At 52.1% G+C, this 27809-nt stretch overlaps 1 protein-coding gene across 2 annotated transcripts in view; it reads right to left on the bottom strand.

The window, feature by feature from the left end:
- Positions 1–27319, bottom strand: part of LOC139239432 (integral membrane protein GPR137-like) — a 53280-nt gene extending 25961 nt beyond the window's left edge. The window contains exons 1-4 of one of the 2 annotated variants that reach the window (XM_070868159.1): positions 27136–27319; positions 13286–14015; positions 11138–11562; positions 4452–4501 (exon numbers count right to left, since the gene is read on the bottom strand). In XM_070868159.1, coding sequence (XP_070724260.1) covers positions 4452–4501; positions 11138–11509 — 422 coding nt within the window. In that variant the 5' untranslated portion in view covers positions 11510–11562; positions 13286–14015; positions 27136–27319. The remainder of the gene's footprint in view (positions 1–4451; positions 4502–11137; positions 11563–13285; positions 14016–27135) is intronic. The other variant, XM_070868160.1, reaches the window with a different exon arrangement.
- Between the last annotated feature and the right edge of the window lie 490 nt (positions 27320–27809).

Here is a 27809-nt window from a genome sequence, read left to right as displayed (position 1 = left end):
GTGGTGGAAAAAGACAGCTCTGTGGTGACACACTTCCTCCAGCCTTCCTGCAAGCTATTGAAAGCTGCTTCACAACAAACAGCTACTTTCTATAAGGCTGCAGCTGCAAGAATCAGATTCGAATTGAGCTGGGGCGAAGAGAAAGTTAAAGCGAAGTCTGCAGAGGAGAGGGTGAGGCCAAAGCTCAGCTCTGAAGAAGTGGTGGCATTTGAGCTGCCAACCCGAACGGAACGAGTAAAGCGCGGAGATTTCATTCGAGCTGGAAAAGCTATATCTGGGGTGGGTCAGACTCCGACTCCTCACTTTTGAACATAACCCAGACTGATGGTTTGAAACTCTCAAGGGTCCTACGTGGAATGAGTGACCGTGTCTACAGTGGTCGACAGGAATCGGGACAAAGCCCACCCCATTTTCCGGGCTCCTGCTCTTGCCTTCCCCTAGTCGTTGACCCCAGCAGCTTCCATATTCGTCAGATCATTTTCCACCGACAACAAGATCTAGCACCAAGCACATTTTCCACTCCCCCGACACTCTTTCAGGAGTGATGGGCCTTATCGCAATACCCGAGTTCACTATTCTATTGCTTCCAACTTTGGGCAGTCCAGAGGATAGGCGGCACTCGTCCATTATCCAATGCTCCAAAACACTCACTCCGTGACAGAGAAATAGCAACACGCTCTTGTTGCAATCTGACGCACTGTATTTACTGCTAATGGTGCAGTCTCCTCAACACTGGGAAGGCCAAACACAGGTGAGGTAACGACGTCATGAACATCCTGCCCGCTAGCAAGACCCACAGTCGCCCCTTGCACCCCCACCTTAAGCATCCTTCTATTCCCGCTCTGACCTCGGTCTTTGATCACCAGCACTGTTCCAACAAAACTCGACTCAGCTTCAGGAATAGAATCTCCTTTCTGCCGGGTATTCTGCACCCCTCTGGACTAAGCATCGACTCAATTGCAGTTTTCCCCCTTTGATTTCCCCTGCGATTGCTTGCTGCAGTCACTGACTGCCTGAAACAGGAAAGATTCCATTTCATTACCCCAGCAAATTATTTGGGCACCTTTTAATAAAAGAGGTTTTGCCACGGATAAGATGAGGTGTATGTTAATGTGTTCAATGCGTCAAATCCTTTCTTCAGAGTTACAAAACATTAACTCAGTAACTTCAGTACATAACACATTAGGAACAGGAGTTGGCCATTCGACCCCTAGAGCCTGTTCCCCAATTCAATAGGATCGTGGCTGATCTTCGACCTCACCTCCACTTTCCCACCCAATCCTCATATCACTTGATGCCTAGACTCCAAAAATCTCTCAACCTTGAATATACTCAATGACAGAGCATCCACAGCCCTCTGGGGCAGAGAATTCCAAAGATTCACCACCCTCTGAGTGAAGAAATTCTTCCTCATCTCAGTCCTAAATGGCCAACCCCTTATCATAAGAACATAAGAAATAGGAGCAGGAGTAGGCCATACGGCCCCTCGAGCCTGCTCCGCCATTCAATACGATCATGGCTGATCTGATCACGGACTCAGCTCCACTTCCCTGCCTGCTCCCCATAACCCTTATCTTTTAAGAAACTGTCTATTTCTGTCTTAAATATATTCAATGTCCCAGGTTCCACAGCTCTCTGAGGCAGCGAATTCCACAGATTTACAACCCTCAGAGAAGAAATTTCTCCTCATCTCAGTTTTAAATTGTCGGCCCCTTATTCTAAGATCATGCCCTCTAGTTTTAGTCTTCCCCATCAGTGGAAACATCCTCTCTGCATCCACCTTGTCAAGTCTCCTCATAATCTTATACATTTCGATAAGATCACCTCCCATTCTTCTGAATTCTAATGAGTAGAGGCCCAACCTCCTCAACCTTTCCTCATAAGTCAACCCCCTCATCTCCGGAATCAACCGAGTGAACCTTCTCTGAACTGCCTCCAAAGCAAGTATATCCTTTCGTAAATATGGAAACCAAAACGGCACGCAGTACTCCAGGTGTGGCCTCACCAATACCCTGCACAGCTATAACAAGACTTCCCTGCTTTTATACTCCATCCCCTTTGCAATAAAGGCCAAGATTCCATCACTTGCTGTACGTGCATACTATCCTTTTGTGTTTCATGCACAAGTACCCCCAGGTCCCGCTGTACTGCAGCACTTTGCAATCTTTCTCTATTTAAATAATAACTTGCTCTTTGATTTTTTCTGCCAAAGTGCATGACCTCACACTTTCCAACATTAAACTTCATCTGCCAAATTTTTGCCCACTCACTTAGCCTGTATGTGTCCTTATGCAGATTTTGTGTGTCCTCCTCACACATTGCTTTTCCTCCCATCTTTGTATCGTCAGCAAACTGAGACTGTGCTCCCTGGTTCCAGACTCTCCAGCCAGGGGAAACAACCGAGCGTCATCAACCCTGTCAATCCCCCTTAGAATCTTAGACCAGGGTCCACCACACAAAATGTGCCCCAAATTCAGCACAAAATGGCCAATCTCGCTCAGAAGACCACAAAGTAGGAGTTGCTTGACTCGGCATCTAACCAACAGCGACTGGTCGGCGCTGTAGGATGTGGTGTGCCTCATTGATGCTGAGAGCCAAATTGATATCTAATATACCACACACGCACTTATAGTTAAGCTGTTTTGCCTTCGTGGTGCCAGCCTGTTGTAGTGGCATTTGCCCTGGTGGTGTTGGACTCTCGTCCCAGGTCCACCCGACTGGCACAGATTCAAATTAGAACCATGCTGTACCCCAACCACCAGGTGCAGTAGCATACTGGTTATCACATGGGACTAGTAATCCAGAGGCCTGGACTAATAATCCAGAGATATGAGTTCAAATCCCACCACTGCAGCTGGGGAATTTAAATTCAGTTAATTAAATGGCAGGCAGTGACTAGTGGGGTATCGCAAGGTTCAGTGCTGGGGCCCCAGCTATTTACAATATACATTAATGATTTAGACAAAGGAATTGAATGTAATATCTCCAAGTTTGCAGATGACACTAAGCTGGGTGGCAGTGTGAGCTGTGAGGCTGCAGGGTGACTTGGATAGGTTAGGTGAGTGGCAAATACATGGCAGAGGCTGTACAATGTAGATAAATGTGAGGTTATCCACTTTGGTGGTAAAAACAGGAAAGCAGATTATCTGAATGGTGACAGATTAGTAAAAGGGGAGGTGCAACGAAACCTGGGTGTCATAGTTCATCAGTCATTGAAAGTTGGCATGCAGGTACAGCAGGCGGTGAAGGTGGTAAATGGCATGTTGGCCTTCATAGCTAGGGGATTTGAGTATAGGAGCAGGGAGGTCTTACTGCAGTTGTACAGGGCCTTGGTGAGGCCACACCTTGAATATTGTGTACAGTTTTGGTCTCCTAATCTGAGGAAGAACATTCTTGCTATTGAAGGAGTGCAGCGAAGGTTCACCAGACTGATTCCCGGGATGACGGGACTGCCATATGAAGAAAGACTGGATCGACTAGGCTTATATTCGCTGGAATTTAGAAGAATGAGAGGGGATCTCATAGAAACATATAAAATTCTGACGGGACTGGACAGGTTAGATGCAGGAAGAATGTTCCTGATGTTAGGGAAGTCCAGAACCAGGGGTCACAGTCTAAGGATAAGGGGTAAGCCATTTAGGACCGAGATGAGGAGAAACTTCTTCACTCAGAGAATTGTGAGCATGTGGAATTCTCGACCACAGAAAGTTGTTGAGGCCAGTTCGTTAGATATATTCAAAAGGGAGTTAGATGTGGCCCTTATGACTAAAGGGATCAAGGGGTATGGAGAGAAAGCAGGAATGGGATACTGAAGTTGCATGATCAGCCATGAACTCATTGAATGGTGGTGCAGGCTCGAAGGGCCCAATGGCCTACTCCTGCACCTATTTTCTATGTTTTTAAATCTGTAATTTAACAAAAGCTAGCATCAGTAATGGTGACCATGAAACTACCGGATCGTCATAAAAACCCATCTGGTTCACTAACGTCCTTGAGGGAAGGAAATCTGCCGTCATTACCCGGTCTGGCCTATACGTGACTCCAGACCCACAGCAATGTGGTGCCCTCTAAAATGGGGGAGCCACCCAGCTGTACCGACAAAGTCAGCACTGTGGGAGCACTTTCACCAAACGGACTGCAGCGGTTCAAGGCGGCGGCTCACCACCACCTTCTCAAGTGCAATCAGGGATGGGCAATAAATGCCGGCCTTGCCAGCGACACCCACATCCCAGGAACTAATACATTGTTTTAAATAGGTGCTGAAACATAGAAAGTAGGTGCAGGAGCCGGCCATTCGGCCCTTCGAGCCCGCACCACCATTCAATCTGATCATGGCTGATCATGCAACTTCATGGGAATTCTGCCAACAACATGCTTTATAAATTCTCCAATTCTGAACTCGCGCCTGTGCTCTGTACTTCAGAGTTTATTACAGTAGAAGTGTCACTTACAACCTTTTGGCCATCTCGGGGAAATACTTTGCTTTCGTCTTGAAAACCACCTGGAATATAAAAGGCGTTGGGTTATTCGCGGTGCGTTAATAAGGCAGAGTCCACGCACGCAACGCGGTGTTTTAAGCCTCACGCGGCACCGACCCGGGGGTGGGAGGGATGGCCAACCTTCTCCCACACTGGAAAGCAAGACTCGGGACAGGCACTACTTTCCAGAATGCCCACCCAACCCAATGAAAACAAAAAGCAGGAAAACACATATCACGATTTTAGAGCGAGCGCGCGATTAGATTTACTTCCTCGTGTTTTTTCGTGGTGCTCACTTACCTGGACTACTCCTGGCTGGGAATCAATGCTGTGACTTCAAGCCACTGCAAATGAACAAAAATTTTGGCTGCGGTAACTAGTGACTTCAATGCTGTGGTTTCCAGCACGACAATATAAACAGATGGAGTTCAGACGTATTACACAGTGCAACGCGAGAGGCTTAGAATAATTCAGCACAAGTTATATTCTGGACATTACACTGGTACCATGGCAACAGCACAACACTGCTCCAGTATAAAGAACCGAATGCTTTTTAAAATAAAAAGCGTATGTAAAAATCAGAGAGACTACATTCCCCATTTACACCGAGTAAGCTGACAGGACATAAAAATTATGAGCAGGACTCGGCCATTTGGCCCCTCGAGCCTCCTTCGCCATTCAATAAGATCATGGCTGATCTGATCTTGGCCCCAACTGCACCTCCCTGCCCACTCCCTATAACCCTCGACTCTCTCATCGTTCAATAATCTGTCTATTTCCATCTTAAATTTTTCAATGACCCAGTCTCCACAGCTCTCTGGGGCAGAGAATTCCACAGGTCCCTCTCAGAGAAGAAATTCCTCCTCATCTCCGTTCTAAATGGACAACCCCTGATTATGAAACTATGCCCCCTAGTTCTAGATTCCCCAAGGAGAGGAAACATCCTCTCTGCATCTACCCTGTCAAGCCCCCTCAGAATCTTATACGTTTCAATAAGATCACCTCTCATTCTTCTAAACTCCAATGAGTATAGGCCCAACCTTTCTTCATAAGACAACCCCCTCATCTCAGGAATGAACCTCATGAACCTTCTCTGAACTGCCTCCAATGCAAGTATATCCCTCCTTAAATAAGGAGACCAAAACTGTACGCAGTACTCCAGGTATGGCCTCACCAACACCCTGTATAGTTGTAGCAAGAATTCCCTGCTTTTATACCCCATCCCGCTTGCAATAAAGGCCAGCATTCCATTTGCCTTCCCAATTACTTGCTGTACCTGCATACTCACTTTGTGTTCCTGGTTACTCTCCAGTACTGCGACCCAAACGCTCTTTGTAAAACAGCGCCTTTCACGACCACCGGACATCCCAAAGCATTTTACGGCCAATCAAGCCATCTCCCTGGATTCCCATAGGACGGTGGGGGCCACTATACTGGTGTCAGCACTTCTAGGTTAGGGAGCGAAAGTAAAAAAAAGAGGGACAGGCATCCCACTCCTGACCTCGATCCGGGAACCCGAGCACCCTTGCAAGCCAGATCACTGACCTGCTGGCTGGCCTGGCGACAGTCAGTGCCCAGGGTCACGGGAAGAACACCCATAACTGGGGTGAGGTGTCAGAGGACATGAGGTGATCTTACTGAAGCGTACAAGATTCTTCGGGCCTTGACAGTGTCGATGCCGAGAGGATCCCCTCGTGGGGGAAATCTTAAACCAGGGGCCATAGTCTCAGAGTAAGGGGTCGGCGATTTAAAACGGAACGGAGCAAGAATTTATTCTCTCTAAGGGTCGTGCGTCTTTGGAATTCTCTACGCCAGAGAGCTGTGGAGGCTGGGTCATGGAATACATTTAAGGTGGAGATAGATGGATTTTTGAACGATAAGGGAGTCAAGGGTTATGGGGAGCGAGCAGGGAAGTGGAGTTGAGGCCAAGATCAAATCAGCCATGAGCTTATTGAATGGCAGAGTAGTCTCAAGGGGACAAATGGCCGACTCCTGCTCCTATTTCTTATGTGCTTATGTCCTGTGGAACTGTAACCCCAGCAGCAAAAGAAAAACCCCTGGGGAAAGAAGTGGTGATGAAAGAATGTGATGACCCCCCCCCCACACTGCTCCTTCTCTGCAGACGCTGTTGTGAAGTAATTACAACTGGTGTGATTCACAGCAATCGCAGCTCACACCTCTAAACATTGCAGCAACCCAAGGCTTGTTAACAACCACAGGAGCTTCCAAACGCTGACACATAGCCACATAAGAACTGAGGAAAAAGCAGACTCAGATACATCTCCACCCACATTCACTTCATTAACAATTACAGCAGTAAACACTGCAAGGGCGGGCTTTGTGTTAAACCTGCCACTGAGCAGCTAGATGGCTTGGCTCAGCATTTTATTAGCGTTTATAAACAGCTTCCCACCGCTCTCTTCCCCTGAAGGTGGCGATTCCTTTCTGGGTTACATTTCCACATGTGCTGATTATTCTCCCCAAAGGCTCTTCGTAATACAGCCCCGTTCATGAAACTGGACGTCCCAAAGCATTTTACAGCCAATCAAGTACTTTTCAAGTCACTGTTGTAATGTAGGAAACGTGACAGCCGATTTGCACACAGCAAGATCCCACAAACAGCACTGTTAAAATGACCAGATCTTCTGTTTTAGTGATGTTGATTGATGGATACATATTGGCCCCAGTACACTGGGGAGAACTCCCCTGCTCTTCAAAATAGCAAAATGGGATCTTTTACGTCCACCTGAGGGAGCAGCTGGGGGCCACGGTTTAACGTCTCATCCGAAAGACAGCACCTCCGACAGTGCGGCGCTCCCTCAGTACTGCACCTCCGACAGTGCGGTGCTCCCTCAGTACTGCCCCTCCGACAGTGTGGTGCTCCCTCAGTACGGCGCTCCCTCAGTACTGCCCCTCCGACAGTGCGGTGCTCCCTCAGTACTGCCCCTCCGACAGTGCGGTGCTCCCTCAGTACGGCGCTCCCTCAGTACTGCCCCTCCGACAGTGCGGCGCTCTCTCAGCACTGCCCCTCCAACAGTGCGGCTCTCCCTCAGCACTGCCCCTCCGACACTCCCTCAGTACTGCCCCTCCGACAGTGCGGCGCTCCCTCAGCACTGCCCCTCCGACAGTGCGGCGCTCCCTCAGCACTGCCCCTCCGACAGTGCGGCGCTCCCTCAGCACTGCCCCTCCGACAGTGCGGCGCTCCCTCAGCACTGCCCCTCCGACAGTGCGGCGCTCCCTCAGCACTGCCCCTCCGACAGTGCGGCGCTCCCTCAGCACTGCCCCTCCGACAGTGCGGCGCTCCCTCAGCACTGCCCCTCCGACAGTGCGGCGCTCCCTCAGCACTGCCCCTCCCACAGTGCGGCGCTCCCTCAGCACTGCCCCTCCGACAGTGCGGCGCTCCCTCAGCACTGCCCCTCCGACAGTGCGGCGCTCCCTCAGCATTGCCCCTCCGACAGTGCGGCACTCCCTCAGTACTATCCCTCCAACACTGGGACACTCCCTCAGCACTGCCCCTCCGACAGTGCGGCGCTCCCTCAGCATTACCCCTCTGACAGTGCGGCGCTCCCTCAGTACTGTCCCTCCGACACTGGGACACTCCCCTCAGCACTGCAATGGAGCATCGTCCTATATTTTTGTCCTCGAGTCACTGGAGTGGGTCTTGAACCCACAACCTTCAGACTCGGAGGGGAGGCTGCTACCCAGTGGACCACGGCTGACACGAAGGCATTGAAACGTCAGCAGCTATTCAAATACAAAGGGCGTTACAACAGAGACCCAGCCAAATGCCCACGTCGGAGGGTGCACTTTCCAGCAGTCACCGGACAGGGATTAGAAGCAGGAAGCCTGACTTCACAGACTGGGAATAAAGGCCAGAGCTGATCTGAATCTGAACGAACTGTTTGACCAAAACAAGCAGTAATCACATTTTTCTCCCGTCAGCTACAGCTCATGTCAGCGCTGCATGCCAAACACCCTTTGTCCTGACCCCCCGGCTATCAGTCACGTTACCAATCCCTCATACCATGCACAGAGCAGGGAAAAAATTCAAGGAGCCAGTGAGTCATCAAACTTCGATAACGAGGAGAAATTAGCTTAGCTCACGCTCACTTACAAAAATAATGCGCTGGATTCTACACGTTGACTGCTGGTTCGTTTGTTTGTTTGTTTTAAGATACTGTGGGTGGCTCTGAAAAGAGCCATTCTGTTATTAGATTAAATCCTGTCCACTTTACTTGCTCTTGGACGCAAACTGGTGGTTTTCTTTGGCAGCAGCACAGCCTGGATATTAGGCAGCACGCCGCCCTGAGCGATGGTCACCTTTCCCAGCAGCTTGTTGAGCTCCTCGTCGTCGCGGACGGCCAGCTGCAGGTGCCTGGGGATGATGCGGGTCTTCGTGTTGCCGCGGGCCGCGTTGCCGGCCAGCTCCAGGATTTCAGCGACCAGATACTCGAACACAGCAGCCACGTAGACCGGGGCTCCGGCACCCACACGCTCAGCGTAGTTCCCCTTCCGCAGGGAGCCTGTGAACACGGCCCACAGGGAACTGCAGTCCGGCCCGGGAGGAGCGAGACTTGGCCTCGGCCCCGGCTTTATCACCGCTTTTTCGGAGTTTTGAACAGGAGGTTGCTGTACTATGATTCGGGAGTCTAAGGCATTGCAACTGCCCTCCGTGTCCTTTGACGGGATGCAAGAGGAAAGAGTCAACCAGAATACCTCATCACGAGGGCGTGACTGAACAAGAGAGAGATTAGGATAAGAGCCATATGCAAAGACTGTTTTATCAATGGAAGGGTGGTGTGGGATTAGAATATATATACCAATACAGGCAAGTGCAGAGCAGGTGAGCTCTCCCTCTAGTCCTGGTCAATATTTATCCCTAAACCAACATCAATCGAAATGATTATCCCGTCACATATCTCATTGCTGTTTGTGGGAGCTTGCCGTGCACATGTTGGCTGAGACCTTTCCCCACAGTGACTGCACTCCAAAAGTACTTAATTGGCTGTAAAGCGCTTTGGGACGTCCTGATGTTATGAAAAGCGTTCTATAAATGCAAGTCTTTTTTTCGATAGATAAAGGGAAAGGGAGTAGATTATGAAAGTGACGCGTCTGAGGTTTAAGAGAGGACAAAGAACAAGAGCGAAACTCGAACAGTTTGTTCATAATCTGCACACAGGAGCTAAATGCCCCTTTAGTCCGCCAAGGCTTGGCTTAAATATGCAAATATTTTTAAAAGGAAATGCTTGTATTTACAAAGTTCCAGATCACATCTCTGAGAAAAACCAAAGTGCGTCACAGCAAACTAATCTGCACACAGCAAGAAAAAAATAAAAGGAATCATTTCTGGAAATGTTGCTCAAGACGGGGAGAACTCCCTGGCGTTCTTCAAAATGTGCCATGGGTCCTTTAACATCCACTTGAACAGAGCCTTGATTTAACATCCATCTGAAAGATGCACCTCTGCTAAGGCGGCACTGCATCAGCACTAGGGGAAACAATTAGAAAGACTTGCATTTATATAGCACCTTTCATGACCACCGGACGTCTCAAAGGGCTTTACAGCCAATGAAGTACTTTTGGAGTATAGTCACTGTTGTAATGTGGGGAATGCAGCAGCCAACTTGCGTACAGCAAGCTCCCATAAACAGCAATGCGATAATGACCCAGATCATCTCAGGTTTTTTTGTTATGTTGATTGAGGGATAAATATTGGCCCCAGGACACCGGGGAGAACTCCCCTGCTCTTCTTTGAAATAGTGCCATGGGATCTTTTATGTCCACCTGAGAGAGCAGACGGGGCCTCGGTTTAATGTCTCATCCAAAAGACGGCACCTCCGACAGTGCAGCGCTCCCTCAGTACTGCCCCTCCGACAGTGCAGCGTTTCCTCAATACTGCCCCTCAGACAGTGCGGCGCTCCCTCAGTACTGCTCCTCCGACAGTGCGGCGCTCCCTCAGTACTGCCCCTCTGACAGTGCGGCGCTCCCTCAGTACTGCCCCTCCGACAGAGCGGCGCTCCCTCAGTACTGCCCCTCCGACAGAGCGGCGCTCCCTCAGTACTGCCCCTCCGACAGAGCGGCGCTCCCTCAGTACTGCCCCTCCGACAGAGCGGCGCTCCCTCAGTACTGCCCCTCCGACAGAGCGGCGCTCCCTCAGTACTGCCCCTCCGACAGTGCAGCACTCCCTCAGCACTGCCCCTCCGACAGTGCAGCACTCCCTCAGCACTGCCCCTCCGACAGTGCAGCACTCCCTCAGCACTGCCCCTCCGACAGTGCAGCACTCCCTCAGCACTGCCCCTCCGACAGTACGGCGCTCCCTCAGTACCGCCCCTCCGACAGTGCGGCGCTTCCTCAGCACTGCACTGGGAGTGTCAGCCTGGATTTTTTGTGCTCAAGTCCCTGGAGTGGGACTCAAACCCACAACCTTCTAACTCAGAGGCGAGTGTGCTACCCAGAGCCACGGCTGACACTGATTAGGAGTGGGACACGAGCTCGCAACCGTGGGACTCGAGGCAAGAGTACGACCAATCAAGCCAAGGTCACACGTGATGATTTGGGACTCATTAACAAGAAAGATTCCAGCCTTGCGGCACTGCTCAAAACAAAATCAAATAAATCAATGCTCCCAGTAGCATGTCTCGAGAGCTTATCGCACTCACCTGAGCAAAGTACATGTTCATGAGGCTGAGGGTGAAGAACTGCAGACACACTGGGAAGCAGTAGAGCAGCCAGAAAGCAAAGGGGCCAAGAGTGTTGGCTTTGAGCGTGTCTCGGAAGTAAAAGGAGAACAGTGTAGTCCTCAGGGCAGCCCAGAGCAGACACAGGAAGAGAAAGACCGTCTGGTAGCTGAACTTCTTGTGCCGGTAGTGCAACACCAGCCAGAGCTGGGTGTAGATGAGCAAGAAGAGGAGTCCGTAAAGTGCAGTATAGACGATGGTCAGTCCCAGAGTGACAGAGGGCGGAACCGCGGGTTGCAGGGGCTCTGGGTTCACCGTGCTCAACCGAACATCCACAGCTTCAACTCCATCCATCTCCAAGTCGAGTGCCAACACTGCTCCAGGCGCTGACCTGATCTCAGAATAACCTATTGGAAGGAAAGAGATTTAATCAGGTTTAACCTTTAATTATTAATCAATCAGTGGGCTCGTAGATAGCAGCCAGACATCTCCGATGGAAGGGATTGTTAAACACAGGCACTAACTGTACAGTACAGCTTCCTACCCCGAACCAGTTATTACATAAGAAGTAGGAGCAGGAGCCGGCCATTCGGCCTCTTGAGCCTGCTCCACCATTCAATGAGATTTTGGCTGATCTTCTACCTCAACTCCACTTTCCTGCCCGATCCCCATATCCTTTGATATTCCCTTAATTATTCAAAAATCTATCTATCTCAGCCTTGAATATACTCAACGACTGAGCCTCCACAGCCCTCTGTGGCAGAGAATTCCAAAGATTCATCACCCTCGGAGTGAAGAAATTCCTCCTCATCTCAGTTCTAAATGGCCGACCCCTTATCCTGAGACTGTGTGACCGCTGGTTTTAGACTCCCCAGCCCGGGGGAAACATCCTCCCTGCATCTACCCGGGAAGAATTTTGTATGTTTCAATGAGATCACCTCTCATTCTTCTAAACTCCAGAGAATACCGGCCTAGTCTGCTCAATCTCTCCTCATAGGACATTCCCAGGAATCAGTCTGGTATTATGGGGATCCTTCAAATTTGGCAACTGTTGAGTTTGGGGGGGGGGGGGGGGGGGGGGGTGAATTCAGAAGTCTACGTTCTGGTTAAGCAACAGATACAGAGTAAGTTGAGAGAGCAAGGGGAGAAGCAAATACAGCTGGAGCTCATGGCTCCAATCACTGGGCAGTGATGCAGACGAGGAAAGGCAGGTCGGGAGGACAGCATTGGGCTCAGCTGTAATGCTCGCCGCTCGTCATTAAGGGTCAGAGGTGAAGAATATCCACCATGGAAAGGCACTGGCCGCTAACCGACACCCAGGGAAACCGTGAGCCGGTATGGCCAGGCACCTCCGGGAGAGGAAGGGGGCGGAAATGCACTCATTTGACCCCACCCCTGCTTTAAGGGTAATTTATAACAACTTTGTAAGTGACATTTGAAAACACTCAGCTCTGATTGGGAGCAATTTTAACTCCTGTAAAAACAAAGCTATTTGGCCAACATGGGATGTTAAGCACAAGGCTGAGACCTGGAGAAGGTACTGTCAGCGGAGAGCCTGCTACCTCAGATTGCCAGCTTTCACCTGCAGCAAGATCTGTTGCTGTTTTGCCAGAGTCATGAATGATTCCTCCCCCCCCCCTCAACCCCCATCCCCCTCCCCATACGTTGACAAATACTCCCCTTTGACGGGAAGGGGTCCAGTGCCGGGCAATCAACAGTTTCTCCATTCTGCCAGGCCAGGCACGGCTTGGCTGGAGGTGGAGTAAAACACCAGTCGGAACAGCAACCCTCGCAGTGGGATATTTTCCAACTGCCCGCATCAGCTGTCCTGTGGCCTCAGCGAGACACCGCTGACTCAGTGAATTTGCCGACAGTTGTGTGTTGTTGTGGGCCAACGGCTGACTGGATCGAGACTGCTAAATCGACAAATGCAAACGGGGGCGGGGGGAAAAAAAAGTCATCAACATTTACACACGCCTGGGGGAGGGGTTCCCCGTCACCTCCACACAAGAGGTCACATCAGGTCGATTTCCAGGCAAATAAAGGAAAAATGGGGAACCTTTAGAATGCTAAGTAAGCATCGGATCCCGAACAACGAATAAAAACATTAGGAAAACCAACGATTTAAACCTTTGCTGACGTAAGTCTCACGCGAGTATCCAGGCCAACTTCAGTCTGATTAGACCTCAATTACTTCAGTGCTATTGTCCACACAGGAAACTCCCAAAATGGCTGACGGATGCCAAAAAGGGACACAAACGCCCTCACAAGTAGAGACTTATTTTTTTTTTAAAAGTTGAATCCCTCTGGGTTCAGTACTCCTCGTCACTTCTGTCTTGGCTGGGGGGGGGGGGCAAAGTGTGTGATAGGAGGCCCAGCGGTGAGAGGCCTCGGGTTTTGTGAACAAACGGTCCAGTTTGCAGATCGAGAAGGCGCGAAAACGTTCGTCTCCTGTTTCAGGTGTTTCTCCTTCGGCTGAGCAGACGCCCAAAGTCGGCTGCGCGCGAGCCACTCGGTTAAAAAAAATAACGCGGAATTAAAAAAAGCTGCTCATAAAAATGGGGTGATCTTTCTTCTCGCCGGTTCAGATCGGACTCCGGTTCCTACCCCTCCCACCCACCCCGCCCCCGGCAAGAGGAAAGCAATGCTGTTCCTTTGGTGGGCTGCACCGATGTTAATGGTGTGTAACCTAGTCCCATCCCAGTGCTGGGAAACAGTCATTAACCCAGGACTGTGAGCCTCCTCTTCCTCTTCTACGCAGGGCTCCGTTGGAGGTTTCCCTGACGCCCCTCACGAGCTCAGCTTAATCCAGCACGCAGCCAGTCATCGGCAGCGACAGACAAGCGTCCTCCTCTTCCACCTGCGAAATAAAAGGAGAGTGTCTCACACCTCATCGCACAGGACAACTGCGGTGCTCTCGCATATCAGCACCGATATACTGCAGGGGAAAAGCACATTTAAAACCACTAGATCTTAAACGTTAAAGAAAAGACCTGCATCACACGACCACCGGACGACTCAAAAACGCTTTACAGCCAATGAAGTACTTTTTGGAGTGTAGACACTGTCGTAGCGCAGCAGCCAATTTGCACACAGCAAGCTCCCACAAACAGCAATGTGATAATGACCTGATAATCTGTTTCTGTTACGTTGATTGAGGGATAAATATTGGCCCCAGGACACCGGGGAGAACTCCCCTGCTCTTCTTCGAAATCGTGCCATGGAATCTTTTACTTTCACCTAAAGAGACGGATGGGGCCTCAGTTTAACATCACATCCGAAAGACAGCACCTCCGACAGTGCGGTGCTCCCTCAGTACTGCCCCTCCGACAGTGCAGCACTCCCTCAGTACTGCCCCTCCGACAGTGCAGCACTCCCTCAGTACTGTCCCTCCGACAGTGTAGCACTCCCTCAGTACTGCCCCTCCGACAGTGCGGCGCTCCCTCAGTACTGCCCCTCCGACAGTGCAGCACTCCCTCAGTACTGTCCCTCCAACAGTGCAGCACTCCCTCAGTACTGCCCCTCCGACAGTGCGGCGCTCCCTCAGTACTGCCCCTCCGACAGTGCAGCACTCCCTCAGTACTGTCCCTCCGACGGTGCAGCACTCCCTCAGTACTGCCCGTCCCTCAGCACTGCACTAGAGTGTCAGCCTAGATTTGTGTGATCAAGTTCCTGGAGTGGGATTCAGCGGCATTGCAATCACACGGTTATATTAGTAACAGATACATTAACATGTTCGGATGAAAATCCGCTGTCCATTATTTTAACTCGTCCTCCTAATGAAGTCTTTATAACAAAAGACAGAGGAATTCCATACTAATGCTGTAACACACTATTTACAAATTAATCTATAAAAAAAGGTATGGTACACAGTATTGGTGCAAAATGGAGGGAAGTTAATTGGCCATCTACCCCGTGTACAGGGAGCTTTACTCTGTATCTAACCCCGTGCTGTACCTGCCCTGTGAGTGTTTGATGGGACAGTGTACAGGGAGCTTTACTCTGTATCTAACCCCCTGTACCTGCCCTGGGTGTGTTTGATGGGACAGTGTAGAGGGAGCTTTACTCTGTACCTGCCCTGGGAGTGTGTGATGTTGACACTGGGTGTGTCTGAAATGCAAAATATTCCAGTCCCTCACCGATGAGCACGGAAAAAAGTCAGACAGAAATGTCTGATCACAAAGACATGATCTCATTCACAAGCTTCAGATAATGAGCTGCTCCCGAGTTGCTTTCAAGGCGGACAATGTTATCTGAACTGATGAGATTTTCCTGTAACGATTTCTACCCTCTCGCGATTCCCCAATTAAAAACCCATTTCGGTGAAAAACAATGCAAGCACTGGGAACAGAGGAAGGAGCTACCCCCACACGGGAGGGAGACAGCGAGACGCTGTAGGAGTTGCTTTTTACATTGCTGCAAGCTCTCATATCTAACTCGTGCCTCATACCTCCTATCCCCGATACCAGTGTCTCTGGAGCTGGACGCAACACCAACCCAGCCAGGTGCCCCGAAGCTGGCAGGCAGGTGGGCCGCAGGGTGGGCCGCAGGGTCTTTGCGGCCGCCAGCCTCACCAACGCGGCAAGTTTACTGTGGTGTCACCACCGCATGCACGAGGCCGAGTCACCAGGAGGCAATAGTGCAAGAAAGGCATCCTTTCACAACTGCTCTTCTTTGGAAAAAGTGCTATGGGATCTTTTACATCTGTAAAGTATTTGCTTCATGGGTTCTTTGCTTAAGAATTCATAGCAACACATTGCTATTAAGAACTAGTTGGTTTATTAGCAAAGGTTTAACAATCACACGACACATTACGAGTTCATCCACTGGGCTTACAACCTCATACCTCATCGTGGAGGACCTAGACCCAACTGGCTGGGGTTTTATTGAGTCATGTGAACATCACTTGACCGGCTCAGCCAATCACATCTCAACAGCTCTACAACTATTTTAGTAAAACAATAAATCAAGTGCCCCCTTCAACAGCTCTACAACTCTCTTTTGTTGCAAAACAAAATAAACAATTAAATCAAGTGGCCCTGATTAAAGAGGGGAACACTCAAAACACTTTTCAAATGCCCCCTTTTTTTTTAGGGCAATAAACACAAATTATACATGTGCCCCCTGGCTAAAAAGGGGGGGGGGCACGAAAACCCGGCAATAAAACAAATTAAACTTTAAACACTAATCAAATTAAAATTTGGTTGCCGGGGGTGATGATGCACTCCAGTCTCTCTGGCACCAAACCTGTGAGCATACTCACAGGTGCATACGTTACAACGTCTGCCTGAGGTGGCAGGCGGAGCCTCGCTTTAACGCCTTATCTGATGGACAGCGCCCCCGACAGTGCAATGCTGCCTCAGTACTGCACTGGAACGTCAGCCAATATTCTGCGTTCAAGTCTCTGGAGTGGGGTCTTGAAACCCCGCGTTTCTTGACCTCAGGGGGAGAGATGCCTGAACCACGGCTGACCCCTCCCCCGCCAAGAGCAAGATGAAGTGGGGAGATCGCTCACATGAACTGCAGTGGGGAGGGGTCAGTATCTCAGTATTGTAGCAGGGTCACCTGGTTAAGACAAGAATCAATGACTTGTGGACAGCCAGCGTGATCCGCCCATGTCTGATGGCGGTTAGATGGAGTTAAGACACAGATCAGCCATGATCTCATTGAATAGCAGAACAGGCTCGAGGGGCTGAATGGCCTCCTCCTGTTCCTATGAATTCGACAATAAAGTACATTTAAAATGGAAAAATATTAGTACAGCACCACTGCTTTCAGTATCCTATACAAAGGTCGATAAATTTGGGGGAACTAAAGGAATTAAGGGACTAGTGCGAGAAAGTGGAGTTGAGGTCGAAGATCAGCCGTGATCTCATTGAATGGCGGAGCAGGCTCGAGGGGCTGAATGGCCGACTCCTGTTCCTATTTCTTATGTTCTTAATTTAAGGCGGTGGGGACGGGGAGAAAATTCAGTGGGAATCCGTGCTATCCAGTAACTCGTGTTCGGAAGCGAGTGCTTGTGGATAGCTGGGTCAGGCTCTGCTGCAGTGTCCAGCCTGCCCAAGCTCACATACGAAACATGGCCATTTCAGCACAGTCAGCAACTGTGGAAGCATAGACCTCGTCCCCACCTGTGCCACGCTCGTAGTGCAGCTGAAGGAATTTAATCGAAACTGAATTACTGCGTGTGATGTATGTATCTGCCAGAATGCTCACAGGTTTGCAGAGCTGTGAGTGGCTTAAGCCAGTCATGTGATGTTCACAAGACTCAATAAAACCCCAGCCAGTTGGGTTCGGGAGATCTACGATGAGGCAGGTGGTTGTGAGCCTGGTGGATGAACTGGAATTTCATCCACCACACTGCGATGCGTGTGAGCGCTCAGTCCTTGCAGCAGAGCAGGTCTCCAGTTGTCCTGGTTCAACCCTTGCCACTGGACAAAGGCCTAGCTTTGTCAAGCCCATGTAGTGGCTGATGTGCAACGGCCACCACACGTTAAAAAAATCCACCCACAGGCATCTTCCGCCCCCTCAATTGGAGTGCAGGACTGGAACATCGGGTCCTTCATTGAAACTTATGTGGAAGCAAGTCATCCTCGTTCAAGGGACCGCCTATGATGATGATGATGATGATGATGGGGATGAATTGGTAATGTGTCGTGCGAATGTTCAACCTTTGTTAATAAACCAACTAGTTCTTTATAGCAAAGTGTTGCTATTAATTCTTCAGCAAAGAACCCATGAAGCAAATACTTAACACTGCGAAATATCGCTTGTAAATAAAATCTAGTGTCCAGCAAGGCCTTGTGAAAAGGAAGAAATTTAGAGGGAGGAAAAATGCGAAAACATTGAAGTCATGCACCGCAGCATGGCTGCCTTAACAAAAGAGTATTCCTCTCAACAGGGCTGTTACTGTTCACTGTGCGTGAATGGAGCATTAGAATCAATAGTCCACAGGGCTGCAGACAAAAAGCAATCAAAATAACAAGTCATCGGGGATTGGATAAATCCAACTTCAGACAAAACTACTAGAAATAATTTAAAATAAATCCAGCACAAAGCTCCTCGTCACTGTTACCTGCCAGACCATTTCTCAGGGAAGATCTTTTAAAACGGAGTCACTGGTGCTCATCTCCCAGTTCCTCAAGAACTGAAGCTCGTGTGAACCCCTGATGCAAACGGTGTCCTTTTCGCTAAGCACCGTACTGAAAACGACCAGACTGCACCCTCCCGCCGCTGGTGGTTAGAGTGCAGAGTCCACAGCACCGCGTATAAAGATCTGAGGGCTGTTTCCGTCACACTGCAGGTGCGAGAATGTTACACAGGCAGATTTCTGCGACCCGAATTAAACAACAACAACCTGCATTTATATAGCGCCTTTAACGTAGTGAAACGTCCCAAGGCGCTGCACAGGAGTGTTATGAGATAACAAATTTGACACCTAGCCGCAAAAGGAGAAATTAGGGCAGGTGACCAAAAGCTTGATCAAAGAGGTAGATTTTAAGGAGCGTCTTGAAGGAGGAAAGAGAGGTGGAGAGGTTTAGGCAGGGAGTTCCAGAGCTTGGGGCCCAGGCAACAGAAGGCACGGCCACCGATGGTTGAGCGATTATAATCAGGGATGCTCAAGGGGGCAGAATTAGAGGAGTGCAGACATCTCGGGGGGGTTGTGGGGCTGGAGGAGATTACAGAGACAGGGAGAGGCAAGGCCCTTGAAAACAAGGATGAGAATTTTGAAATCGAGGCGTTGCTTAACTGGGAGCCAATGTAGGTTAGCGAGCACAGGGGGTGATGGGTCAGTGGGACTCGGTGCAAGATAAGACACGGGCAGCCGAGTTTTGGATCACCACTAGTTTACGTAGCGTAGAATGTGGGAGGTCAGCCAGGAGTGCGTTGGAATAGTCAAGTGTAGAGGTAACAAAGACATGGATGAGGACTTCAGCAGCGGATGAGCTGAGGCAAGGGGCCGAGATGGGCGATGTTCCGGAGGTGGAAATAGATGGTTTTGGTTAGGCTGCGGCTATGTGGTCGAAAGCTTATTCCAGCATCAAATATGACACCAAGGTTGCGAATAGTGTGGTTCAGCCTCAGACAGGAGTTGTGGAGAGGGATGGAGAGAGAAAGAAATCTACAAAGCAGCGTCCTGAGTAATAAAATAAATGTAATTAGCTTCAGGAATCACACCCCAAAAAGATATAGAAAGTCAGGCTGACCGCGAATTGAATCATCGAAGTGCCGGCCAACAAGAGGCTATCCCGCCTAATTCTCATCCAGGCCAACATCCCCAGCATTGAAGCACTGACCACACTCGATCAGCTCCGCTGGGCGGGCCACATTGTCTGCATGCTAGACACGAGACTCCCAAAACAAGCGCTCTACTCGGGACTCCTTCACGGCAAACGAGCCAAAGGTGGGCAGCGGAAACCCTACAGAGACACCCTCAAAGCCTCCCTGATAAAGTGCAACATCCCCACTGACACCTGGGAGTCCCTGGCCCAAGACCACCCTAAGTGGAGGAAGTGCATCCGGGAGGGCGCTGAGCACCTCGAGTCTCAACGCCGAGAGCGTGCAGAAATCAAGCGCAGACAGCGGAAAGAGCGTGCGGCAAACCTGTCCCACCCACCCTTTCCCTCAACGACTCTCTGTCCCACAGGGTCTGTGGCTCTCGTATCGGACTGTTCAGCCACCAAAGAACTCACTTCAGGAGTGGAAGCAAGTCTTCCTCGATTCCGAGGGACTGCCTATGATGATGACTTTCCAGCTCGCGGTCGGTAACCTTGCGATCTCAGAGCAATTATCTTCGAACTAGCCTCAAGACACAGAAATTCTACTGTGGGGCTAATGGAACAGGCAGTTTCACAGAGTTGCACAGTAGCAGAGTACAGTATTGTGCGGGACAATACCTAACTCCCTGTCCTTCAAATATCATCACATTCTCTCACCTACTTTGAGATCTGCCTTGTATTTCACTGACAAAACAATGGACTCCCCACTTCAAAATAAATGAATTGCAGGCAGACAATAAGGCACCTCAGTGCCATGCAACAGTCGATAGAGAGTGCTCTGCACTGCACTACATTTCATCCCCCTGCACTCTCATCTCCAATCAATATAGTCTCCTCCTTCAACTCATTCTTTCCCCGACCTCAAAACTGCTTCACTTATCCACCTACATTTAGAGCATCACAAAACGCAAGCTCAACAGCACTTGATGACTGCTTCTCAATTCCCTTCATCTCCTCCTTCAGTGCCAGCCGTGGCTCAGTGGGCAGCACGCTCCCGCCTCTGAGTCAGAAGGTTGTGGGTTCAAGTCCCACTCCAGGGACTTGAGCACATAAATCCAGGCCGACACTCCCAGTGCAGTGCCGAGGGAGCGCCGCACTGTCGGAGGTGCCGTCTTTTGGATGAGACGTTAAACCGAGGCCCCGTCTGCTCTCTCGGGTAGATGTAAAAGATCCCATGGTGACTATTTCGAAGATGACCTCGGTGTCCTGGGGCCAATATTTATCCCTCAAGCAAAGCAACAAAAACAGATTATCCAGTCATTCTCACACTGCTGTTTGCGGGAGCTTGGTGTGAGCAAGTTCGCTGCCGCTTTCCCCACGTTCCAAAAGTACTTCACTAGCTGTAAAAGCGCTTTGAGGTCATGAAAGGCGCTATATAAATGCAAGTCTTTCTTTCCTTTGTCCTTTCTGTTTTTCTATCAGCCGTGCCATGCTCTACGAGAGGCCAAAGGGCCAAGGTCCAATCTTCACCTGCACCATAAAAAATATTCCTTCTGAAGACTAATTTCCTTCTGTTCAAGTTAAAAACCAGAGACATTTATTAGATATTTAAAAAAAGGCTCAACTCACTAACGGGAAAGATAAAGCATTTCTTCAGTCCTGCACTGCATATGCGGCGAGGAGGCTGGATATAGATAGAATGTGTGCTTATCTTACAAAGAACTGATTTTTAAAAACTAATTCTGGGGATGTGGGTGTCGCTGGCTAAGGGCGTTGCTTATCCCCCCTTTTGATTCAACAGAGACTCGCTGGGCCACATTAGATGGGCAGTTCAGAGTCAACCACATTGGGGTGGGTCTGGAATCACATACAGGCAGATTTCCTTCCCTCAGGGACATCAGTGAACCAGTTAGGTTCGACAACCCGACAGCTTCATGGTCGCTTTTACTGAAACCAACTTTTTAAAATGTTATTTCGAGACGATTTCACCCAACAACTGCGACTGCACACGAACCCTACACGGAGACGTAGCAACAACAATACCTCAAACTGTACAAATGGCGAAGCCCACTGCTTCACGTTTGGAGAGGCACGGGGCTTGGCTTTCAAACTTAAGTAAAACTCAGCCGACACGAACATTTGAAACAAGCCGAATCCCTCACACGGTTACGTTTAGATTAAGGCCCACAGTGCCAGAGCCCTCTAAGCGAAGAAGGATAAACTAAGCTGGAGTTTTAAAAAGCTCGTGCTTTCTGGAGAAAAGGGAAGATTGAAGGAGATATGGAGTTAAAAAAAAAACATTTATATAGCACCTTTCACGACCACCGGATGTCTCAAAGCGCTTTACAGCCAATGAAGTACTTTTGGTGTGCAGTCACTGTTGTAATGTGGGAAACGCAGCAGCCAACTTGCGCACAGCAAGCTCCCACAAACAGCAATGTGATAATGACCCAGATCATCAGTTTTTGTTATGTTGACTGAAGGATAAATATTGACCAGGACACCTGGCTGGGGAGTCTAGAACCAGGGATTGCAGTCTCAGGATATAGGGGCGGCCATTTAGGACCAAGATGAGGAGAAATTTCTTTGGAGGGTGGTGAATCTTTGGAATTCTCTGTCCCAGAGGGCTGTGGAGGCTCAGTCGTTGAGTATATTCAAGACTGAGATCAGTAGATTTTTGGATACTAAGGGATTCAAGGGATATGGGAATAGTGCAGGCAAGTGGAGTTGAGGTAGATCAGCCATGATCTCGTTGAATGGCGGAGCAGGCTCGAGGGGCCGAATGGCCGACTCCTGCTCCTAATTCTTATGTTCTTATAACTCCCCTGCAGTTGCACCATTTTGAGGTCCTGGGAAATAACAAGTTAGACTAGCGATCATTATTTGAACACTGATGACACGGGCAGAAGGAAGATTGTTGAGAGCAGCACATTCACAGCTAAGGAGTAACTAAAGAGGAAAACCATGAGCATAGTACCAGTAATAAAATGAAGAAATTTGCAAATGTTAGAAACTTGAAAATGAGAGAAGGATCACCCAGACAGGTCTGCTCCAGAAGCTGGCGAGAAAGAATATCTCCCTGGTTATGGGACAGACTTAGACTTCGAGAGTTTTGAACAACTCGGCGAGAGTTGCTTGGGAGGGGGTGGCATGAAAGAGGAAACTGAGCTATTTGGAACGTCCCAACTGAGATTGGAGAATAGCGAGCGAAAAAAACAATCAATTCAATTTATATATTATTCAATACTGTAAACAATACTCCACATGAATAAGCAGCAGACAGACTTGACTGCCTTACACAGTAACTCTTGCATTAGCAGATGCACAATACAGACATATGTAAGTTAGTTGTGGCTCAGTGGGTAGCACACACACACACACACACACACCTCTGAGCCAGAAGGTTGTGGGTTCAAGTCCCACTCCAGGGACTTGAGCACATAAATCTAGACTGACGCTCCCGGTGCAGTACTGAGAGAACACTACCCTGTGGGAGATGCCGTCTTTCGGAAGTGATGTTAAACCAAGGCCCCATCTGCTCTCTCAGGTAGACATAAGAGATCCCACGGCACTATTTTGAAGAACAGGGTAGATATCCCTGGTGTCCTGGGGTCAATATTTATCCCTCAAATCAACATCACTACAACAGATGATCTGGTCATTATCACATTGTTGCCTGTGGGAGCTTGCTGTGCACAAGTTGGCTACCGCATTTCCCACATTACAACAGGAATATAATAACTTATTTATATAGCACCTTTAATGTCGTAATAGGTCCCAAGGTGCTTCACAGCAATGTAACAGATAAATTTGACACCGAGCCACAAAAGAAGAAATTAGGGCAGGTGACCAAAAGCTTGGTCAAAGAGTTTTAAGGAGCGTCTTAAAGGAGGAAAGAGAGGTAGAGGGGTTTAGGGAGGGAGTTCGACAGTTTGGGGCCCAGGCAACAGAAGGAATGGCCACCGACGGATCAACGATGCTCAAGAGGGTACCGCGAGTACCCACACCACCCTGCAGCCGTGCCCACACACCGCCCCAGTGTACCCACACCGTGCCCACACCGCCCCAGTGTACCCGCACCGTGCCCTCACCGCCCCAGTGTACCCGCACCGTGCCCTCACCGCCCCAGTGTACCCACACCGTGCCCTCACCGCCCCAGTGTACCTGCACCGTGCCCTCACTGCCCCAGTGTACCCACACCTCCCCAGTGTACCCACACCGTGCCCACACCGCCCTAGTGTACCCACACCGTGCCCTCACCGCCCCAGTGTACCCACACCGTGCCCTCACCGCCCCAGTGTACCTGCACCGTGCCCTCACCGCCCCAGTGTACCCACACCTCCCTAGTGTACCCACACCGCCCCAGTGTACCCGCACCGTGCCCTCACCGCCAGTGTACCCGCACCGTGCCCTCACCGCCCCAGTGTACCCACACCGTGCCCTCACCGCCCCAGTGTACCCACACCGTGCCCTCACCGCCCCAGTGTACCCAAACCGTCCAAGTGTACCCACACCATCCCACACCGCCCCAGCGTACCCACACCGTGCCCTCACCGCCCGTGTACCCACACCGTTCCCTCACCGCCGCAGTGTACCCACACCGTACCCTCACCGCCTAAGTGTACCCACACCGTGCCCACACACCGCCCCAGTGGACCCACACCATCCCACACCGCCCCAGTGTACCCACACCATGCCCTCACCGCTCCAGTGTACACACACCGTACCCTCACCGCTCCAGTGTACCCACACCATCCCACACCGCCCTAGTGTACCCACACCATGCCCTCACCGCTCCAGTGTACACACACCGTACCCTCACCGCTCCAGTGTACCCACACCATCCCACACCGCCCTAGTGTACCCACACCATCCCACACCGCCCCAGTGTACCCACACCATCCCACACCGCCCTAGTGTACCCACACCATCCCACACCGCCCTAGTGTACCCACACCGTGCCCTCACCGCCCATGTACCCACACCATCCCTCACCGGCCCAGTGTACCCACACCGTGCCCTCACCTCCCCAGTGTACCCACACCGTGCAAACACACCGCCCCAGTGTACCCACTGTGCCCTCACCACCCCAGTGTACCCACACCGTGCCCTCACCGCCCCAGTGTACCCACACCGCCCCAGTGTACCCACACCGTGCCCTCACCACCCCAGTGTACCCACACCGTGCCCTCACCACCCCAGTGTACCCACACCGTGCCCTCACCGCCCCAGTGTACCCACACCGTGCCCTCACCGCCCCAGTGTACCCACACCGCCCCAGTGTACTCTCACCGTGCCCTCACCGCCCCAGTGTACCCACACCGTGCCCTCACCGCCCCAGTGTACCCACACCGTGCCCTCACCGCCCCAGTGTACCCACACCGTGCCCTCACCGCTCCAGTGTACCCACACCGTACCCTCACCACCCCAGTGTACCCTCACCGGGCCCTCACCACCCCAGTGTACCCACACCGTGCCCTCACCGCTCCAGTGTACCCACACCGTACCCTCACCGCTCCAGTGTACCCACACCGTACCCTCACCGCTCCAGTGTACCCACACCGGGCCCTCACCGCTCCAGTGTACCCACACCGGGCCCTCACCACCCCAGTGTACCCACACCGTGCCCTCACCACCCCAGTGTACCCACACCGTGCCCTCACCACCCCAGTGTACCCACACCGTGCCCTCACCACCCCAGTGTACCCACACCGCCCCAGTGTACCCACACCATGCCCTCACCACCCCAGTGTACCCACACCGCCCCAGTGTACCCACACCGTGCCCTCACCGCCCCAGTGTACCCACACCATGCCCTCACCGCCCCAGTGTACCCACACCGTGCCCTCACCACCCCAGTGTACCCACACCACCCCAGTGTACCCACACCGTGCCCTCACCACCCCAGTGTACCCACACCGTGCCCTCACCACCCCAGTGTACCCACACCGTGCCCTCACCACCCCAGTGTACCCACACCGTGCCCTCACCACCCCAGTGTACCCACACCGCCCCAGTGTACCCACACCATGCCCTCACCACCCGTGTACCCACACCGCCCCAGTGTACCCACACCGTGCCCTCACCGCCCCAGTGTACCCACACCATGCCCTCACCGCCCCAGTGTACCCACACCGTGCCCTCACCACCCCAGTGTACCCACACCACCCCAGTGTACCCACACCGTGCCCTCACCACCCCAGTGTACCCACACCGTGCCCTCACCACCCCAGTGTACCCACACCGTGCCCTCACCACCCCAGTGTACCCACACCGTGCCCTCACCACCCCAGTGTACCCACACCGTGCCCTCACCACCCCAGTGTACCCACACCGTGCCCTCACCACCCCAGTGTACCCACACCGTGCCCTCACCGCCCCAGTGTACCCACACCGTGCCCTCACCACCCCAGTGTACCCACACCGTGCCCTCACCACCCCAGTGTACCCACACCGTGCCCTCACCACCCCAGTGTACCCACACCGTGCCCTCACCGCCCCAGTGTACCCACACCGTGCCCTCACCACCCCAGTGTACTCTCACCGTGCCCTCACCGCCCCAGTGTACCCACACCGTGCCCTCACCGCCCCAGTGTACCCACACCGTGCCCTCACCGCCCCAGTGTACTCTCACCGTGCCCTCACCGCCCCAGTGTACCCACACCGTACCCTCACCGCTCCAGTGTACCCACACCGTACCCTCACCGCCCCAGTGTACCCACACCGTGCCCTCACCGCCCCAGTGTACCCACACCGTGCCCTCACCACCCGTGTACCCACACCGTGCCCTCACCGCCCCAGTGTACCCACACCGTGCCCTCACCACCCCAGTGTACCCACACCGTGCCCTCACCACCCCAGTGTACCCACACCGTGCCCTCACCACCCCAGTGTACCCACACCGTGCCCTCACCGCCCCAGTGTACTCTCACCGTGCCCTCACCGCCCCAGTGTACCCACACCGTGCCCTCACCGCCCCAGTGTACCCACACCTTGCCCTCACCGCCCCAGTGTACTCTCACCGTGCCCTCACCGCCCCAGTGTACCCACACCGTGCCCTCACCGCCCCAGTGTACCCACACCGGGCCCTCACCACCCCAGTGTACCCACACCGTGCCCTCACCGCCCCAGTGTACCCACACCGCCCCAGTGTACCCACACCGTGCCCTCACCGCCCCAGTGTACCCACACCGTGCCCTCACCACCCCAGTGTACCCACACCGGGCCCTCACCACCCCAGTGTACCCACACCGTGCCCTCACCGCCCCAGTGTACCCACACCGCCCCAGTGTACCCACACCGTGCCCTCACCGCCCCAGTGTACCCACACCGTGCCCTCACCGCCCCAGTGTACCCACACCGGGCCCTCACCACCCCAGTGTACCCACACCGTGCCCTCACCACCCCAGTGTACTCTCACCGTGCCCTCACCGCCCCAGTGTACCCACACCGTGCCCTCACCGCCCCAGTGTACTCTCACCGTGCCCTCACCGCCCCAGTGTACCCACACCGTACCCTCACCGCTCCAGTGTACCCACACCGTACCCTCACCGCCCCAGTGTACCCACACCGTGCCCTCACCGCCCCAGTGTACCCACACCGTGCCCTCACCGCCCCAGTGTACCCACACCGTGCCCTCACCGCCCCAGTGTACCCACACCGTGCCCTCACCGCCCCAGTGTACCCACACCGTGCCCTCACCGCCCCAGTGTACCCACACCGTGCCCAACCCCTGCCACCATTAACATTTCGGGCACTTACAATAAAAGGCGGCTGTGTGTGTGTCGGGCCTGTCACATCCTCGGCACCGGCCCCCGGGGAGGGGTCTTTGTGGAGAATGGGAGCTGCGGCCTCTCCCGGACCCTCTCTCCGTGTCTGTGTATATCTCCCTCTCCCGATCCCTCCCCTCACTCCGCCTCCATTTTACTCGGAACCACAACACACACACCCCCGCGCCTGCGCACTACCCGCTCCTCGCCTGCGCACCGCGCCCCCCGCGCCTGCGCACTGCACCGCCTCACCGGTAAACACGACACCGCGCATGCATGCCGGCCGCAGGGCACCACGGGACTTGTAGTCTTTTACGACAGATCTTTTTTTTTTAAACAAACATCATTCCCCCGCCCCCCCGTCATAGCTTTTCAAATGTGAGGAGCTTTCTTTTGAAAACTAATTAAATCAAACATCTCATCCTGCCCCCCCCCACCCCACCTCTCAGTGTTCTGGCTGCGCATGCGCGCACTCTCGCAAAGCGCTCTGGGACATGTAGTTCCCACTGCAGTGATTGTTCAGACCCAGGTTCAGGGGAGCCCAGAGGGGGAAGGTTGCAGGGCACCTGCGGACCTCCTGAGATTCATCAGCACTTTTGCATTGGTCGAGTTATTGCCGATACGGTATTAGTGCAACAAATAGTGGGCAGTACCGATACAAAAGGG

Source organism: Pristiophorus japonicus, chromosome 27, assembly GCF_044704955.1.
Source record: "Pristiophorus japonicus isolate sPriJap1 chromosome 27, sPriJap1.hap1, whole genome shotgun sequence".
NCBI lineage: Eukaryota > Metazoa > Chordata > Chondrichthyes > Pristiophoridae > Pristiophorus > Pristiophorus japonicus.
The sequence above is the reverse complement of the archived record's forward strand: the minus strand, read 5'-3'. Positions and strand labels throughout refer to the sequence as shown.